Source organism: Stomoxys calcitrans, chromosome 2 (genome assembly GCF_963082655.1).
Source record: "Stomoxys calcitrans chromosome 2, idStoCalc2.1, whole genome shotgun sequence".
Taxonomy (NCBI): Eukaryota; Metazoa; Arthropoda; class Insecta; order Diptera; family Muscidae; genus Stomoxys; species Stomoxys calcitrans.
The window spans coordinates 142,168,279-142,187,152 of record NC_081553.1 but is presented as its reverse complement, the minus strand read 5'-3'; the positions used below and the strand labels follow the sequence as shown (position 1 = coordinate 142,187,152).

Here is an 18,874-nt window from a genome sequence, read left to right as displayed (position 1 = left end):
GAATTTTGTCCGCAAAGAAAATGAAACATGGGTGATAATCAGCGCTCAATGTCATAAACTGTAGGCAAAATTTAACCCCATTCACTAGCCTTTCTCTCGATTGTGTTGATTGATATTTAGCATTCTCAACGATGTTAACTCCTAATTAAAGTGAATATTGCATTTGACCCCAATTTTAGAGATTATACAATTGTTCTTAAATTTGAAGAGGTTTCTTTGAAATAGAAAAATCTTGAAAAGGATTTGAGAGCCAGTAATTTTATTTTTTAAATTAAAATAAGTTTTAATTCCAAATGTCTTACTTAAAGACAAATCGATAGCTTTGTTTCCGTTGGTACTGATGTTTAATTACTGTGGCATTCTTAATGGCATCGAATCACATGGAATCGCATAAGTCAACTCCAGATTGCAATCAAACCTTGATCTGCTCGTTATGTGTCATGTCATGTCATGTTAAACTTTTGATGATAATGATGTACATATATACAAAAAGAATAATATATATATATTTATATAAAAATAGTTATAATTGATGATGAAAACAACATAAGAACTGACATTTTATGTTCGTTTCTGTTTTTACTTTCTCCTTCTTGGCTGCATAGACCTTGCGTTGGTTTTTGCCTTTCGGATATTCTTTTTGTTTTATAGACTAACTAATATGATATAGTAACTTCGTCTTTAAACTTTTTCTGAGCCAACTCGTCGTCGTCAACACCACTTTGCCCGAGCAAAGTTCAACACAATAAGTTCCTACGACGCCGCCTACTTGTGCTTATACTGGTAAGTTTTTCTAATTCTGCTTCCTCCATTGTTCGTTTAAAGTTAATAATTTATGATTTAAATAAACGTCATCATAATTTGAGGAGATCATAAGTTGCTTAAGCTGGAAATTGTTGAGAATATCACTGTGGTAACCATAATGCTGAAGGTTATGCGGACTGCAATAAAAGGACTCTTGGTAAATCCTGCTTTTTATTTTGTTTTTTTTTTTTTTTTGCATGAAAAGTAAGAAAAATGTTAAAAAATTATTCATTATAATTTAATAAGAAACAGTTAATAAATAGAATAAAAATCGTATATAGTATACAATATAATAAATTGAATTATTTTTAAAATACACTACTAGTGGCCGTTATATTAAAATTGTCTCATAAATTGTAACAAGTAAAAGCGTGCTAAGTTCGGCCAGGCCGAATCTTATATACCCTTCACCATCGATCGCATTTGTCGAGTTCTTTCCCGGTATCTCTTTTTAGACAAACAAAGGGTAAAAGAAAAAAATTGCTATGCTAATTGAATTGAATGTTGGAGACCATAGTAGAAGTCTATGTGTAAAATTTCAGCGAAATCGAATAAGAATTGGGCATTTTAGGGCCTTAAAAAATACAATAGGGAGATCGGTTTATAAGGGAGTTGTATCAGGCTGAAGACCGAATCAGACCATATTTGACACGTATATTGAAGGTCATGGGAGAAGCCTTTGTACAAAATTTCAGGCAAATCGGATAATAATTACGCCCTCTTGAGGCTCAAGAAGTCAAGATCCCAGATCGGTTTATGTGGCAGCTATATCAGGTTATGGACCGATTTTAACCATATTTGGCACAGTTGTTATACGATATAACAAAACACCTCATGCATGCAAAATTTCAGCCAAATCGGATAGGAATTGCGCCCTATAGAGGCTCAAGAAGTAAAGATCGGTTTATATGATAGCTACGTCAGGTTACGGACCGATTTGAAACATAATTGGCACAGTTGTTAGAAACTATAACAAAACATCTCACGCACAGTTTCAGCCAAATCGGATAATAATTGCGACCTCTAGAGGCTCAAGAAATCAAGACCCAAAATCGGTTTATATCGCAGGTAATATCAGGTAATGAACCGAGTTTAACCATACTTGGCACAGTTGTTGGATATCATAACAAAACACGTCGTCCAAAATTTCATTCCAATCGGATAAGAATTGAGCATTCTAGAGGCTCAAGAAGTCAAGACCCAAGATCGGTTTATATAGCAACAATATCAGGTTATTGACCGATTTGACCTAATTCAGAATAGTTGTTGAAGGTCATAGCAAAACACGTCGTGTTTTCATCGCCTATCCACCACCCCGGGTGGTGGTGGATAGGCGAAATAAAAGTAAAAAGGCGTTAAGTTCGGCCGGGCCGAACATTGGGTACCCACCACCTCGGGTATATATGTAAACCATCTTTCATCAAAATCCGGGGAAAATTCCATACCTTATTTCAATAGCAATTTTATCGAAATATGTTCCGATTTGGACCAAATACTACTAAGTACAAGTCATTGTTCAATTGTGTATAACAAAATATTGGTCTTTTTAGTAGCTATATCTAAAATAAAACCGATCTGAACCATATACAACATGGATGTGGAAAAGCCTAGCATAAGTCACTGTGCCAAATTTCAGTGAAATCGGATTATAAATGAGCCTTCATTGGGACCAAGACTTTAAATCGAGATATCGGTCTATATGGCAGCTCTATGCAAATCTTGAGCGGCTTAACTTAACTCTCTGTCTCAAATTTCGGCAACATCGGACAATAAATGCGCCTTTTATGGCCCCAAAACATTAAATCGAGAGATCGGTCTATACGGCAGCTACATCCAAATCTGGAACGTTCTGAGCCAAATTGAAGAAGGATGTCGAAGGGCCTAACACAACTCACTGTCCCAAATTTAGACGACATCGGACAATAAATGCGCCTTTTATGGGCCCAAAACATTAAATTGAGAGATCGGTTTATATGACAGCTATATCCAAATCTGGACCGATCTGTGCCATATTCCAGTAGTATATCGAGGGGATCAACTTAACTCACTGTCCCAAATTTAGGCGACATCCGACAATAACTGTGCCTTTTATGGCCCCAAAACCTTATATCAAGAGATCGGTCTATATGGCAGCTATATCCAAATCTGGACCGATCTGTGCCATATGGCAGTAGTATCGAGGAGCTAAACTTAACTCACTGTCCAAATTTCGGCGAAATCGGACAATAAATGCGCCTTCTGTGGGACCAAAACCTTTAATCGAGGGATCGGTCTATATGGTAGCTATATTCAAATCTGGACCGATCTGTGCCATATTGCAGTAGTATATGGAGGAGCTAAGCTTAACTCACTGTCCAAATTTCGGCGAAATCGGACAATAAATGCGCCTTCTATGGGCCCAAAACCTTTAATCGAGGGATCGGTCTATATGGTAGCTATATTCAAATCTGATCCGATCAGTTCAGATTCAGATTTGGATATAGCTGCCATATAGATCGATTTCTCGATTTTAAGTTTTGGTCCCATAAAAGGCGCATTTATTGTCCGATGACGCCGGAATTTGGGAAAGTGAGTTTTGTTAAACCCCTTGACATAATTCTGCAATATGGCACAGATCGGTCCAGATTTGGATATAGCTGCCATATAGACCGATCTCACGGATTTCGGTTTTGGGGCCATAAAAGGCGCATTTATTGTCCGATGTCGCTGAAAATTGAGACAGTGAGTTAAATTAGTCTTTTCGACGTCCTTCTGCAATTTGCTCCAGATTTGAATATAGCTGTCATATAGACTAATCTCTCGATTTAAGGTTTTGGCGCCATAAAAGGCGCATTTATTGTCCGATTTCGCCGAAATTTGGGACAGTTAGTTGTGTTAGCCCTTCGACATTTTTCTGCAACTTGGCCAAAATCGGTCCTGATTTAGATATATAGTAGCTGCCATATAGACCGATCTCTCGGATTTAGGTTTTGGGGCCATAAAAGGCGCATTTATTGTCCGATGTCGCTGAAATTTGAGACAGTGAGTTTAGTATTTAGTTTAGTGTGGGCACGCCCGGATAAGCTTCTCACGATAACGATGACACCAATCTATCGGAGCTCAAAGTTCCAGCCCGTGTGGTGCTCATTATCACCCTGTGCCGGGGCAATACTTTTTTGAGTTGACGCCTAAAGGTAACCTGAAAATTCATTATAGGCAAATGGTGTTTGTTAAAAGGCAAATAGGCCAGGCGTAGTGACTTCCAAGGGGATTTTGAATAAAGTACAATCAGCTCGAAGAAGAATAGATTTATTGAACAAATTGGCTTATATTAAAATTCCTAAAACAAATAAACACAAAATATAATTGAGAATAAATGCAAACATTTACACCGTACTTTATAGTATGGAATCCACTAGTTATTCTTAGTTAAATTTTAATGGCTGAGAACTGCGTATGAACCAACAAAAAAATATGCCGACTAAAAAAATAGCGAAAATTTGAGACGCATCTTGACATTTAATTAGTTTCATTGACTTAATAGTAATAGATTACTTTCTAATTTCGTGTATTTGCCAGATCGACAGAATATTCGGGTAATTTTTTGGGTTGCGTTAACATTCCCCCACCAGTATGGCCAGAAGATTCTTCGCCGCCAGACTCTCGTTGTAATTCTACTTCCAAAACCGCGAGCTTAGCCGCTGGTCGATCGAGAATACCATGTTTCGTAAGCACTTTAGCACTTCGGACCTGCCCATCCCTAGCCAATCTCGTCTCCAAGACTTTTCCACGCAGCCAGACATTTCGTGGTAATGATGGGTCAACTATGATGACTAAATCGCCTTGAGAAAGTGGTTTAGACTTTTCGAACCACTTTGATCTACATGTTAAAGACGGCAAATACTGTGCTACCCACTTCTTCCAAAATATGTTTGCATATTGTTGTGAAATGAGCCAACCTTTTCTTAACAGTATGCCGCTTTGGGAGCACTCCGACATAGGCTTTAAACCATTTGAACTTCCTAAAAGGAAGTGATTCGGCGTTAAGGCTTCATCCGTTTCTGAGCGCAATGGAACATACGCAAGAGGTCTTGAATTAATGATATTTTCAACTTCTATTAGCATACTTAATAGAAGCTCATCACTGGGTGACCTCGATGGCATAATTTTATATAATATTGTCTTTACAGACCGCACCAATCGTTCCCATGCACCTCCCATGTGAGGCGAAGCAGGAGGGTTGAAAACCCATTTAGTTGTTGTAGTCGTAAAAGTCCGTACCATCTCGTTCTTATCCACATCTTTCAAAGACTCTCGTAATTCTCTCTCGGCTCCAACGAAATTAGTTCCGTTGTCACTATAAAACTCCTGTGGTATACCCCTACGGACCATAAAGTTTCTGATAGCCAGAATACAAGAATCGGTGTTCATAGAGTGAACCACTTCAATGTGCACAGCTCTTATAGTGAGACAGGTGAAGAGACAGCCGTATCTCTTTTCTTTATGACGATTTACAGTGACCAAGATAGGTCCAAAAAAGTCTATTCCAGTGTACGCAAATGGTGATGTAAACGATGCTAGACGAGCCCGTGGTAATGTTGCCATTTGGGGTTGTTGTGGCAAAGCTTTTTTAACTTTGCACATTTGACAAACTCCAACGACTGATTTGAAAGTGACACGAAGCTTTGCTATTGCAAAAATTTGACGAACCTCGTTAATAACAGTCTCATGGCTTGTGTGATACTATTTCTCATGATAACTCATTAGAAGTAAAAAGGTTATTCGGGAGCCTTTCGGTAGAATAATTGGACGTTTCTGCTCTCTCGATATATTTGCGTTGTCAATTCTACCATACACTCGAAGAATGCCATTCTCTATGTAAGGAGATTTGTTGTAAATTTCACTTGTTTTTGAAAGTGATCTTCCATTTAATAAATTTTCAAACTCCACAAAGTATTTTTCATATTGAGCCTGTCTAAATAAAATATGCTCTGCTTTCTGTAACTCCTCTCGTGAGAATTCGCCTGTGTTTTTATCTGAACGTCGGCAATTGCATATAAAACGCAGTACAAAAGCTGCGCTCCTTACAAGTCGAGACCACTTTGAGAACCTTGACTCAGTAAAAACAGCTTCGTACTTCGAAACCACAAACAATCGGTGAACCTGCTCCTCTTTCGTTGGCTCATGTTGAAAATCCGGTAGCGGCCAATCTTCTTCACTTTTCGACAAGAAATCTGGGCCTCTTAACCATCGGCTGTCATTAGAAATTCTCGGAGTCTTTGCCCACTTAGTTGCATCGTCTGCCACATTTTGTTTACTAGGTATCCATCTCCAATCATTGATAGCAGTTATTTCCAAAATTTCCGTGACCCTAAAGGCAACAAATTGTTGATATCTTCTGTGATCCGAATTGATCCAGCTTAGCACGGTCTTCGAGTCCGACCAATAGAACTTTTGGCTAATTTGAAGGGTATGATTTTCTGCAACATACTTTGCAAATCGAGCTCCTATCAGAGCTGCCATCAGCTCCAGCCGGGGTACAGATGTTATCTTTATTGGCGCCACCCTTGACTTCGACCCAACAATGGAGCATATAACTGAGTTACCTTTCTGCACCCTAAAATATCACACAGCGGCATACCCATCTTTACTAGCGTCAACAAAGGTATGAAGCTGAACTTTAACATCACGAAAATTATCAAAATGTTGCAAATAACAACGTGGAATTTTGAGGGTTTGAATATAAGGAATAATATTTATCCACTGTTTCCACTTGGATTCTATTTCAGGGGATATTTTTTCATCCTAATTTATTTTTGAACGCCAGACATCTTGCATAAGGACCTTTACATACATTATTACGTTGCCTATTAGGAATTTTTTTCCCCAAAAAATATCCCCTTCTACGAGCCATGTGGCAATTTTGAATGTAATTACGTCCTCTTGGTGCTCCCAAAATACACCTAAAACTTTTTCAATTCCACGCTCATCTTTAACATTCAGGCACTTTGTGGCCTTTAATGGTTCGGCAGGAAAAGAACCCATTACAGACTTGTTATTTGAAATCCAATTGCGAATATTGAATCCCCCTTGCCGATGTACATATGAAACATCTGAAATTAGTTTTATTGCCTCCTCTGGGCTGTCAACGGAGTCAAGAAGATCGTCCACATAGTGATTTTCCCGAATAGACCTAGTCGCTTCTGGATATTCGTTTTCAAATCGAGATGCATTAAGATTTTCGACATAGTGGGAGATGCTAGGAGCACATGTTGCCCCAAAAATCATTACATCCATAACGTATACCTCTGGTTCCTTAGTTTGGATACAATCCCGCCATAAAAATCTCTGAACGTTGCGATCTTATTCTCTTATAAAAACTTGGTGGAACATTTCCTCGATGTCCCCACATATGGCCACAGACTTCTGCCGAAACTTAAAAAGTACTGTTGGTAGGGGTACTAAATAATCCGGACCCTTTAACATAAATGAGTTCAACGACTGGCCATCTGACTTCGCTGCAACATCCCAAACAATGCGAGTCATTCCTGGTTTATTTTTATTAAAGACCGCAAAGATTGGAAGGTACCAAACTTTTCTATCTGTTCGAGATTTTTCGTAGCTGTTTAATTTCCGTATATAACCTTTTATTAAGTACTTCGCTATCGTATCTTTGAAAATGTTGTGTAAATCCGAATTTTGGTTTAATTTACGTTCAAGGCATCTTAGGCGATTTAATGCCATATCGTAGCTCTTTGGCAAAACAAGGGAATCTGCCCTCTATAAGAGAGGCACTTCATAATGACCATTTTCCTTCAATTTAGTAAATCTTTCTAGCAATTCTAATGCCCTTTTGTCGGCGACCAGGGGATTTTTTACACAAATTCCCACGCTATCCAGTGCGTAAAAACTGCGCACTAATTCGTCTAAGCCATCATATGAATTCGAACAATCGCAAATATGATAATTAAAGTGCTTACTTGCCCGTTTTTCCGGAATTGGTCCATAAATAACCCATCCAATTTTTGTGCAAACAGCTACCGGCTCAAAAGGGCGCCCCTCTCTCGTCTTGCTTGAAACACCCAAATCACAATGATTCAATCCAATTAACAGCTTAGGTGCGGCATCTTTGTAGCTTTCAATCGGAAGATACCTCAAATGTGCATATCTTTTGGACAAGCTTTCATAATCCAATGACTGTATTGGCAAATTAAGCGAACTTACTGTGCAAACATTAATTTCGATTTTGTTTGCCTTTCCACCTGAAATATTTATATTAAGCGATTGTGAATTGTTTTCGTTTCGTTCAATACCTCCAGTCCATCGCAAGCATAAGGGATTTGGTATCCCATTAATTCCTAGTTGGTCCAACAAAGACTCATCTATTAAACTGATTGACGAACCTTCGTCAATGAAAGCGAAGGTACTTATGATTTGATTTTGTCATAAATTTTGTCATAAATAAAATATCACAAATGCTCGAACTATGCGAATTGATGCTATGAACATTGTTTATATTCATATTTGACGTTTCATCATCGGTGGTGTCGGAATATCGGTGTAATGAAGGGTGGTGAAAATACTCGCATTGCTCTATTCCGCACTTTTGTTTACGTTTGCATTCGCCCACATGTTTGCATAGACAGCACTTGCATAGTTTATATTTTCTAACTACATTCCATTTTTCACCACGGTCTAGCGACAGATATGTATGACAGTTAGCTACTGACTTACAGTTGTTGTTAGTGCACACAAAACATTTCCTCTCACCACTATGCGTGTGGACGAAGGCATTCCTATTAGGTTTGTTTACTTTATCACCTTCGCTCTTCATTGGGCAGTCAACTGTTATACAACTCGCGGTTACACCAATATTAAAAATCCAAGTGTCAAATTCTGAAAGATTGGGTTTTATATTGTCGTTTATCAGCTGAACCTTTTGTTTAGCCCATTTCATTTGATATGACGGTGGAAGTTTCTGAAGAAGTTCTTGTAAAGGGTGATTTTTTTGAGGTTAGGGTTTTCATGCATTAGTATTTGACAGATCACGTGGGATTTCAGACATGGTGTCAAAGAGAAAGATGCTCAGTATGCTTTGACATTTCATCATGAATAGACTTACTAACGAGCAACGCTTGCAAATCATTGAATTTTATTACCAAAATCAGTGTTCGGTTCGAAATGTGTTCAAATTTTGACAAATTTTGTTCAGCGATGAGGCTCATTTCTGGTTGAATGGCTACGTAAATAAGCAAAATTGCCGCATTTGGAGTGAAGAGCAACCAGAAGCCGTTCAAGAACTGCCCATGCATCCCGAAAAATGCACTGTTTGGTGTGGTTTGTACGCTGGTGGAATCATTGGACCGTATTTTTTCAAAGATGCTGTTGGACGCAACGTTTCGAACCGAACACTGATTTTGGTAATAAAATTCAATGATTTGCAAGCGTTGCTCGTTAGTAAGTCTATTCATGATAAAATGTCAAAGCATACTGAGCATCTTTCTCTTTGACACCATGTCTGAAATCCCACGTGATCTGTCAAATACTAATGCATGAAAATCCTAACCTCAAAAAAATCACCCCTTAGAAGCGATGAGTTGTTTATTTCATCAGTTAGATTACTTGCATGAATTGTTGCAATTAAACTTCGTACATTTATGGCAAATGAGGTAAGGGACTGAAGATTGTTTTCATTTACTTTTGGAGATAGCTTGATTTTATTTTTGATGGTATTTATAATTTTTTCAGGTTGCCCAAAAAGAATGTGGAGAATATTTATAACATCCGACACATTAGAGGGATGAACCAGCATCTGTTGGACACTGTGTAAAGCCTCCCCCTTCAAAGCATTTTGGAGGCGGATAAGGTTCTCAGCATCAGTAAAGCCACAGGCCTCAGTTGACCATTCGAAAGTAGAAAAGAATATAGGCCATTCTTCGGGTAGCCCTGAGAAATTCGGAAGTTCCTTTGGAACGGACTGGCGAGCGTTAATTTGCTGTTGGGTGAGCCTACGAACTTGATCAAAAGATGAGGTTTGGATTTCAGGTATAGTGGTATTCGGTCTATTTGTAATTAGTTGGTCTGGTACATGTCCAATAACTTGGGGCAAACTGAAGTTTGTTGTGCTATTTGGTTGAACTAAAGTCTTTTGTATGGTATTTGCAGATGATAAATTTTGGGCTGGATTCTGTATACGTATTAACTCAGGATTAAAAGTTACACAGCTTTGTATTAAATTCGATTTTTGTTGCCTATACCCACTGAATGTGGGTCGTTCCTCAATACAAGTAAATAGAAGCAAATGAAACATTCGGCGAAATCGCCATAGGGCGTGAACCGACAGACGGCATATCTCGGGAATCTTTGTTCGCTGTCCCAATTATTGTGGAGGAAACGTTTTTATTTAAGGATATTTCATTTTGGTTATTAAAAGATACATTTTCGTTGGGCAAGGGGTCGACTTGTCCACTGGTGTTTTTTATTTCATTTGTTGTTTGGCAACAATATGTAGACTCTGTTGTATTTGGGACAGGTGGGATACTATCTAGCCAATTTTGAATTGATACTGCCTTACTGGATGAGGTTTCCGACAGAGCTTCCGCTTCCTCAAGAAGTTTATACTTCTTATTAAGATATTCCAAATTTATATTGCGCTCCTCCTCAAGTTGCTGAAGCTGTAATTGAATTTCACGTGATCGAGAACGATTGGAGCCTCGACTTGAAATGCTTTGTGCAGGTGTATTTTGCTTTATGGAGACACATTTGGGACATTTAAAGTCTAAATCACTTGTGGCTTTGGTGTAGCTTCGATGAAATAATTTGTGGCATCCAATACACGTAATCATATTTTCTTTGGAGGGGTTAGAACAAAGTGAACAATTGTGACCATTTTGTTCCTTTTGTTGTTGACCATCTAATGTCTGTGGCTGCATTTTGTTACTTACTGCGAGATTGGCAGGGCTCTTTTTGACGCCGTTCGTATTCGGAAAGTGCCGAATGTTGTTTATAAAGAATTTTAAAATGTTAAAAGGCAAATAGGCCAGGCGTAGTGACTTCCAAGGGGATTTTGAATAAAGTACAATCAGCTCGAAGAAGAATAGATTTATTGAACAAATTGACTTACATATATTAAAATTCCTAAAACAAATAAACACAAAATATAATAGAGAATAAATGCAAACATTTACACCGTATTTTATAGTATGGAATCCACTAGTTATTCTTAGTTAAATTTTAATGGCTGAGAACTGCGTATGAACCAACAAAAAAATATGCCGACTAAAAAAATGGCGAAAATTTGAGACGCATCTTGACATTTAATTAGTTTCGTTGACTTAATAGTAATAGATTACTTTCTAATTTCGTGTATTTGGGTAATTTTTTGGGTTGCGTTAACAGTGTTTAAGAATGAAATATTCTACGCCAAATTTCGCTATAAATCACTCCATTTTCACTCAAATAATATTTATGAAAAATATTTTTCACATGATAATATTTTTGAATTTATTTTCATGGTTATCTATTGTATATATATATATACAAATTAATGGGTTTGTACGTTTATTTGTTTGTGTGTTTGAAAATTTGTTTATTCCGTATAGACTCTAAAACAACAAAACCGATTTCTTTGAATTTTTCACAGCAATTATAACTTTTTGATATCGGGAAATTGGCGGACGCTCCCCACTGCCACAATAGCTTCAAGCAAAAATAAAAGTTGACCTATCGGGACAAAATGGGACTCAAATTTGGGTAGTAGATTACAAATATGGTCTAGAAAGAACAATAGCTTATATAATCTTTTGATATCTGAAAGGGGTGGACTCTCCGCCCTTACACCGAAAACACCATCCAAAATGAAAAGAGGACCGATCGGAAAAATATGAATATCAAAGGAAAGGTATTGGAAAGTAGAATACGAATATGGTAATAAAAATTGGGTTCAAGAACCCAGGAGTCGCCCCAGCATCCAAACGGGACATAATAATAGGGGGTTAAAATGAGAGATATTTGGGCGCATAGCACGAAACTAATGTTCACTTTCGGGACCAAGTGTTTGGGGGATGCCATCACGCATGCACCCCGAAAAACCCACCAAACAGACATATTGACCTTTCATAACAATATGGGACTCAAATCTGATAGTAAATTTTGAGTCCAAGTATCTGTGAGGCCGCCCAAACCTCGAATACCCCAATAACATACATATGGACCGATCATTACAGAATGGTACTTTACAAATATAAATTAACTATGACAGTTAATTTTGGGTCCAAACGTCTGGAAGAAGGTTCTATTTCTAAAACCACCGAAAATAGGCTAATTGATCGATTATGGCAGTGAGGGGATCGAGTTGTACTTCATTAGTATAATACGAATATCCAAGTTTAAGCTTAAACTCAACCAAATTTGTTATTCAAAATAGCAAAAATGTTTGCTAAAACAGCAGTTTTGGTCTGCTAAAAATGGGAAAGCAGACATTACTGCTGTTTCATCAAACACAGGGCTGCTGTATTAGCAAATATTTCTTACTGCTATTTCAACTTACAAAATCTGCTGTTTTGAGTAAACAAGTCTGCTGAAAAAAGAATTTTATGCTTCTTTTTATGGTTGCCAGTTACTTGGTTTAATTACTTAAGGCATTTTTTAGAATTTTTATACCCTCCACCATAAGATGGAGGGTAAAATAATTTCGTCATTCTGTTTGTAACTACTCGAAATATTCGTCTGAGACCCCATAAAGTATATATATTCTTGATCGTCGCGACATTTTATGTCGATCTACCCATGTCCGTCCGTCTGTCCGTCCGTCCGTCTGTCTGTCGAAAGCACGCTAACTTCCGAAGGAGTAAAGCTAGCCGCTTGAAATTTTGCACAAACACTTCTTATTAGTGTAGGTCGGTTGGTATTGTAAATGGGCCATATCGGTCCATGTTTTGATATAGCTGCCATATAAACCGATCTTGGGTCTTGATTTCTTGAGCATCTAGAGTGCGCAATTCTTATCCGATTGAAACGAAATTTTGCACGACGTGTTTTGCTATGATATCCAACAACTGTGCTAAGTATAGTTCAAATCGGTCCATAACCTGATATAGCTGCCATATAAACCGATCTTGGGTCTTGACTTCTTGAGCCTCTAGAGTGCGCAATTCTTATCCGATTGAAACGAAATTTTGCACGACGTGTTTTGCTATGATATCCAACACTTGTGCTAAGTATGGTTCAAATCGGTCCGTAACCTGATATAGCTGCCATATAAACCGATCTTTGGTCTTGACTTCTTGAGCCTCTAGAGGGCGCAATTCTTATCCAATTGGAATGGAATTTCGCACGACGTGTTTTGTTATGATACCCAACAACAGTGCCAAGTATGGTTTAAATTGGTCCATAACCTGATATAGCTGTCATATAAACCGATCTTGGGTCTTAACTTCTTGAGCTTCTAGAGGGCGCAATTCCTATCCGATTTGGCTGAAATTTTGCATGACGTATTTTATTTTTACTTTCAACAACTTTGTCAAATAAGGTTCATATCGGTTCATAACCTGATATAGCTGACATATAAACCGATCTGGGATCTTGACTTCTTGACCCCTAGAGGTCGCAATTATTATCCGATATGCCTGAAATTTTGTACGACGGATCCTCTCATGACCATCAACAAACGTGTTTATTATGGTCTGAATCGGTCTATAGCCCGATACAGATCCCATATAAATCGTTCTCTCTATTTTACTTTGTGAGCCCCAATGGGCGCAATTCTTATACGAATTGGATGAAATTTTACACAGGTCTCCAACATATAATTTAATTGTGGTCCGAACCGGACCATATCTTCATATCGTTTTATTAGCAGAGCAACTCTTTTCTTTTTCTTTTTTTGCCTTAGAAGAGATGCCGAGAAAAGAACTCGACAAATGCGATCCATAGTGGAGGGTATATAAGATTCGGCCCGGCCGAACTTAGCACGCTTTTACTTGTTTTTTTTTTTTTTTTTAATTTTGTTGAAAGAGACGATTTTAATTTGTGACATATTACTGTAAAGAAGCTACCTGATCCATAGATTGGTATGCATTTCGAAATTTGGCTGAGCTAGCTCGCATTTTTATACCCTCCACCATAAGATGAGGGGTATACTAATTTCGTCATTCTGTTTGTAACTACTCGAAATACTCGTCTGAGACCCCATAAAGTATATATATTCTTGATTATCGCAACATTTTATGTCGATCTAGCCATGTCCGTCCGTCCGTCTGTCCGTCCGTCCGTCCGTCTGTCTGTCCGTCCGTCCGTCTGTCTGTCGAAAGCACGCTAACTTCCGAAGGAGTAAAGCTAGCCGCTTGAAATTTTGCACAAATACTTCTTATTAGTGTAGGTCGGTTAGTATTGTAAATGGGCCATATCGGTCCATGTTTTGATATAGCTGCCACATAAACCGATCTGGGTCTTGCCTTCTTGAGCCTCTAGAGTGCGCAATTCTTAACCGATTGGAATGAAATTTTGGACGACGTGTTTTCTTATGATATCCAACAACTGTGCCAAGTATGGTTTAAATCGGTCCATAACCTGATATAGCTGCCATATAAACCGATCTTGGGTCTTCACTTCTTGAGCCTCTAGAGGGCGCTATTCTTATCCGATTGGAGTGGAATTTCGTATGGCGTGTTTTGTTTTGATACCCAACAACTGTGCCAAGTATGGTACAAATCGGTTCATAACCTGATATAGCTGCCATATAAACCGATCTTGGGTCTTGATTTCTTGAGCCTCTAGAGGGCACAATTCTTATCAGATTTGAATGAGTTTTTGCACGAAGTATTTCGTCATGATATCCAACAACTGTGCCAAGTATGGTTCAAATCGGTTCATAACCTGATATAGCTGTCATTACACAGATCTGGGGATTTGACTTCTTGAGCTTCTAGAGGGCGCAATTCCTATCCGATTTGGCTGAAATTTTGCATGACGTATTTTATTTTTACTTTCAACAACTGTGTCAAATAAGGTTCAAATCGGTTCATAACCTGATATAGCTGCCATATAAACCGATCTGGGATCTTGACTTCTTGACCCCTAGAGATCGCAATTATTATCCGATATGCCTGAAATTTTGTACGACGGATCCTCTCATGACCATCAACAAACGTGTTTATTATGTTCTGAATCGGTATATAGCCCGATACAGCTACCATATAAATCGATCCCTCTACTTTACTTCTTGAGCCCCCAAAGGGCGCAATTCTTATTCGAATTGGCTAAAATTTCATACAGGTCTCCAACATATAATTTAATTGTGGTCCGAACCGGACCATATCTTGATATCGTTTTAATAGCAGAGCAACTCTTTTCTTATATCCTTTTTAGCCTAAGAAGAGTTGCCGGGAAAACAACTCGACAAATGCGATCCATGGTGGAGGGTATATAAGATTCGGCCCGGCCGAACTTGGCACGCTTTTCCTTGTTTGTTATTGCTCTATAATGTGCACATACCTGGCATGTCCTTTTGTATCTAAATTTAAAGAAACAAGTAAATGCTTGCTAAGTTCGGCCGGGCCAAATCTTATATACCCTCCACCATGGGTCGCATTTGTCGAGTTTTTTTCCCGGCATCTCTTCTTAGGCAAAAAAGGATATAAGAAAAGATTTGCTCTGCTATTAGAGCGATATCAAGATATGGTCCGGTTTGAACCACAATTAAATTATATGTTGGAGAACTGTGTAAAATGTCAGCCAATTCGAATAAGAATTGCGCCCTTTGGGGGCTCAAGAAGTAAAATAGAGAGATCGATTTATATGGTAGCTGTATCGGGCTATAGACCGATTCAGACCATAATAAACACGTATGTTGATGGTCATGAGAGGATCCGTCGTACAAAATTTCAGCAAATCGGATAGGAATTGCGACCTCTAGAGGCTCAAGAAGTCAAGATCCAAGATCGGTTTATATGGCAGCTATATCAGGTTGTGGACCGATGTGAACCAAATTAGTATACACCCCATCCTATGGTGGAGGGTATAAAAATCGTATAGCAAAACCGTAAACTATTCCGAATAAACCATGTACCTAAAATAAAATCGTAAGGGCGCGGACCCTTTGACTTTAAATTTTTTTCCCGTTCTTTTGATATTCCATATTTGATATTCATTTGTTATTCGATTATCATAAGATTTTGCGCAAGTCACTTTTTTGGTCCAAGGACGAACCCTATGGATTTTGAAATTTGTAAATCTGTGCCGATTTTGATAAAATTTTTAACACATGTTGGAACATTGCGTAGATTGGCTTGTTCTACAATTTTAAATATAAAGTTCTTAATATAAAGCAAAATATCTTACACTAAAGGAAGTGTTTCATTAAGGTGGAAAATTGATTACTTTAATATTAAGTTCGCTTATCTTTGGCTGGAATATTTAAAATTAGGACAAACATTTTTTCAATCTATGCATCAACACTACCTAAAAGATGGGTCAGCATAGGAACAACTCAAGGAGGTCTCCTCTACTTTGGAACACAACCATAATCAATATATTATTGTCTCTGAAAGAAAAGGGTGTAAAATTGGTCGCGTATGCTCTAGGTATATACTGCAGTTGTCAGCCCTATAATGCTCTATGGTGTTGTGGTCTGGTGGCCAGCGCTTCAAAAGTCCACCTACTGTTCAATACTCAGCCGGATCAAGAAATAGCTTGTTTATACATCACGGCCGTATTGAGGACGACACCATTTGATGAACTGAATTTAATGCCTCTGGACGTTGTGGCTAGACTAATTGCTAGCAGCACTTCTGGGAGGCTGAATGAACTTTCTCTTTGTCCAGCAACGGACAGTGTGTTATTCTTGATACAATGCCCCATGGTTCAACCGTAGGATCGAGAAGTAGCATTTCTTCCTTTGGTATCACAACGGACGAAAATGTCTAAGTGAGTCTGCAGACGGCCACTTAAACCTACGTTTGAGGATGAAGAATTAACAGCTCGATTAAGTTTTGATTTATTTGCATATTCGTTCTTAGAATAGTCCTACTTAATAAGTAAAGTGTCGCCAAAATGGTAAAAATGTTGCACCTTTATGCGAAAAAACATGGCACATATATGTCCCTTTCGTTCTCAAATGTAAATATTTGGCTAGAAAAATGTTTCCGAATATTGCTTTGACTGCCAGAGATGAAAACATCATAAAAATAATTCAAGCGCGATTGGTTGTGGTAGGGTGGTGGGTCTGGTGGGGTATACAATGAGCGTCAAAGTGAAGTGTAGAAAATCATTTGCTTCAAAAAAAAAAATAATGTCACTGCTATGGAGAAAAAGTGCAACATAAGAACCATACAACAGGTTCAGAGAACATGAGGACCACGCCCACTAAGGCACTGGATACTATTCTAGATATACGACCCATTGACATACAGATTAAGTGAGAGGCTATAAGACTTAAGGCGATGGCAAATGGATTGAGTATATAAGCGGTATAATCGAGGCGCCGATAGAGAATTGATAGGAAGAGAAGAGGTTTCCGATCGGATACATGAGATGAACCTTGAAGTCAAGTGCGAGGCACTACTGCCATCGGCACAGTCTTGGATTGACGGAATTCAGTATTGCCATCTGGAAGATCATGTTACAAGGATGGATCAAATCTAGAGAACAGGGTGGGGCTGGGGGTCTCCATTGAGAATCAACTGACTAAGATCTCTTTTAGACTGCCTGATTATAATACGGTCCTGCAGGCGGAGATACGGACGATAACGGAATGCGTGAAGTGGTGTGGTGTTAACGCGAGGACCTCGAGTGTGAACATCTTTACCGACAGTAAAATTGTCATAAGGGCAATAACAACCAGGACGGTAAGGTCACAAACAGTCTTGCAGTCTAAGAAGGAGATTAACGTCTTCTCTGAGGATGGCAAAATCCGCATCGTTTGGGTGCCGGGCCATAAGACGAGGCTATTACTTAAAGGAAGTAAGAATGAAATTAGTATAGCTATTGGTATCATAACGGATCATATAGGATCACGAGCTCACTTATGTAAAATCGGTGTGGCAAATGATAGCATGTGTAGGGCATGCGGGAAGATGATGAGATGTTGGAGGGTTTGCTTTGTCATCGCCCGGTTTTCGCGTCTAACAGATACCGGTACTTAGGTGGAGACACCATACCAGACATGACCCAACTTAGGGGAGTGGTATTGAAAACAATTAAGGATTTTGTAAGTAGCACGGAATTTCTAAGTTAAAATTTTCTTTTTAGAGGTTACTTTATAGTTTTTAGAGCGCACAATAAGTCGATTACTGGCTTAGGTTTATATTCACAGTTACATAGGGCAGATTAATATCTGCACCCTCTTTTCAACCTGATCTAATATCTAAATTTTGTTGTTTTTAATTAAACTATCATTTTTTACCATTCTTCCATAAGTTGCTACATTTACATTTTGCCGCAAGTGGGTTTTGAACACGGGTCCTCGTTCGCTAGTCAGATGGGCTACCAACTCAGCCAATCACTTCGCGAAGCTAAAGGTAAACAAATACAATTAATCCATTTTTAGAACAAACGGCATCGTCTCTTGCTTCCGCTGGTACTTCTTATTTATTTATGTTCTTATACCCACCACCGAAGGATGAGGGTATATTAATTTTGTCATTCCGTTTGCAACACATCGAAATATACATTTCCGACCCTATAAAGTATATATATTCTTGATCAGCGCAAAAATCTAATCTAAATCTAATATAGCCCCCATTTAGACCGATCCTCCGATATGGGGTCTTAGGCCCATAAAATCCACATTTCTTATCCGATTTTGCTTAAATTTGGGACAGTGAGTTGTCTTAGGCCCTTCGACATCCTCGGTCAATTTGGTCCAGATCGGTCCAGATTTGGATATAGCTGCCATATTGACTGATCCGCCGATTTAGGGTCTTAGGCCCATAAAAGCCACATTTATTATCCGATTTTGCTGAAATTTGGGACAGTGAGCTGTCTTAGGCTCTTCGATATCCTCGGTCAATTTGGTCCAGATCGGTCCAGATTTGGATGTAGCTGCCATATTGACTGATCCGCCGATTTAGGGTCTTAGGCCCATAAAAGCCAC

General features: G+C 38.5%; 1 protein-coding gene across 2 annotated transcripts in view; it reads right to left on the bottom strand.

Annotated features, from left to right (window-relative positions):
* Positions 1 to 242: 242 nt before the first annotated feature.
* LOC106095000 (uncharacterized) overlaps positions 243 to 18,874 on the bottom strand; it is a 225,911-nt gene continuing 207,279 nt past the window's right edge. For both annotated transcript variants that reach the window (XM_059363505.1, XM_059363504.1), the window contains exon 6: positions 243 to 968. In XM_059363505.1, coding sequence (XP_059219488.1) covers positions 871 to 968 — 98 coding nt within the window. In that variant the 3' untranslated portion in view covers positions 243 to 870. The remainder of the gene's footprint in view (positions 969 to 18,874) is intronic.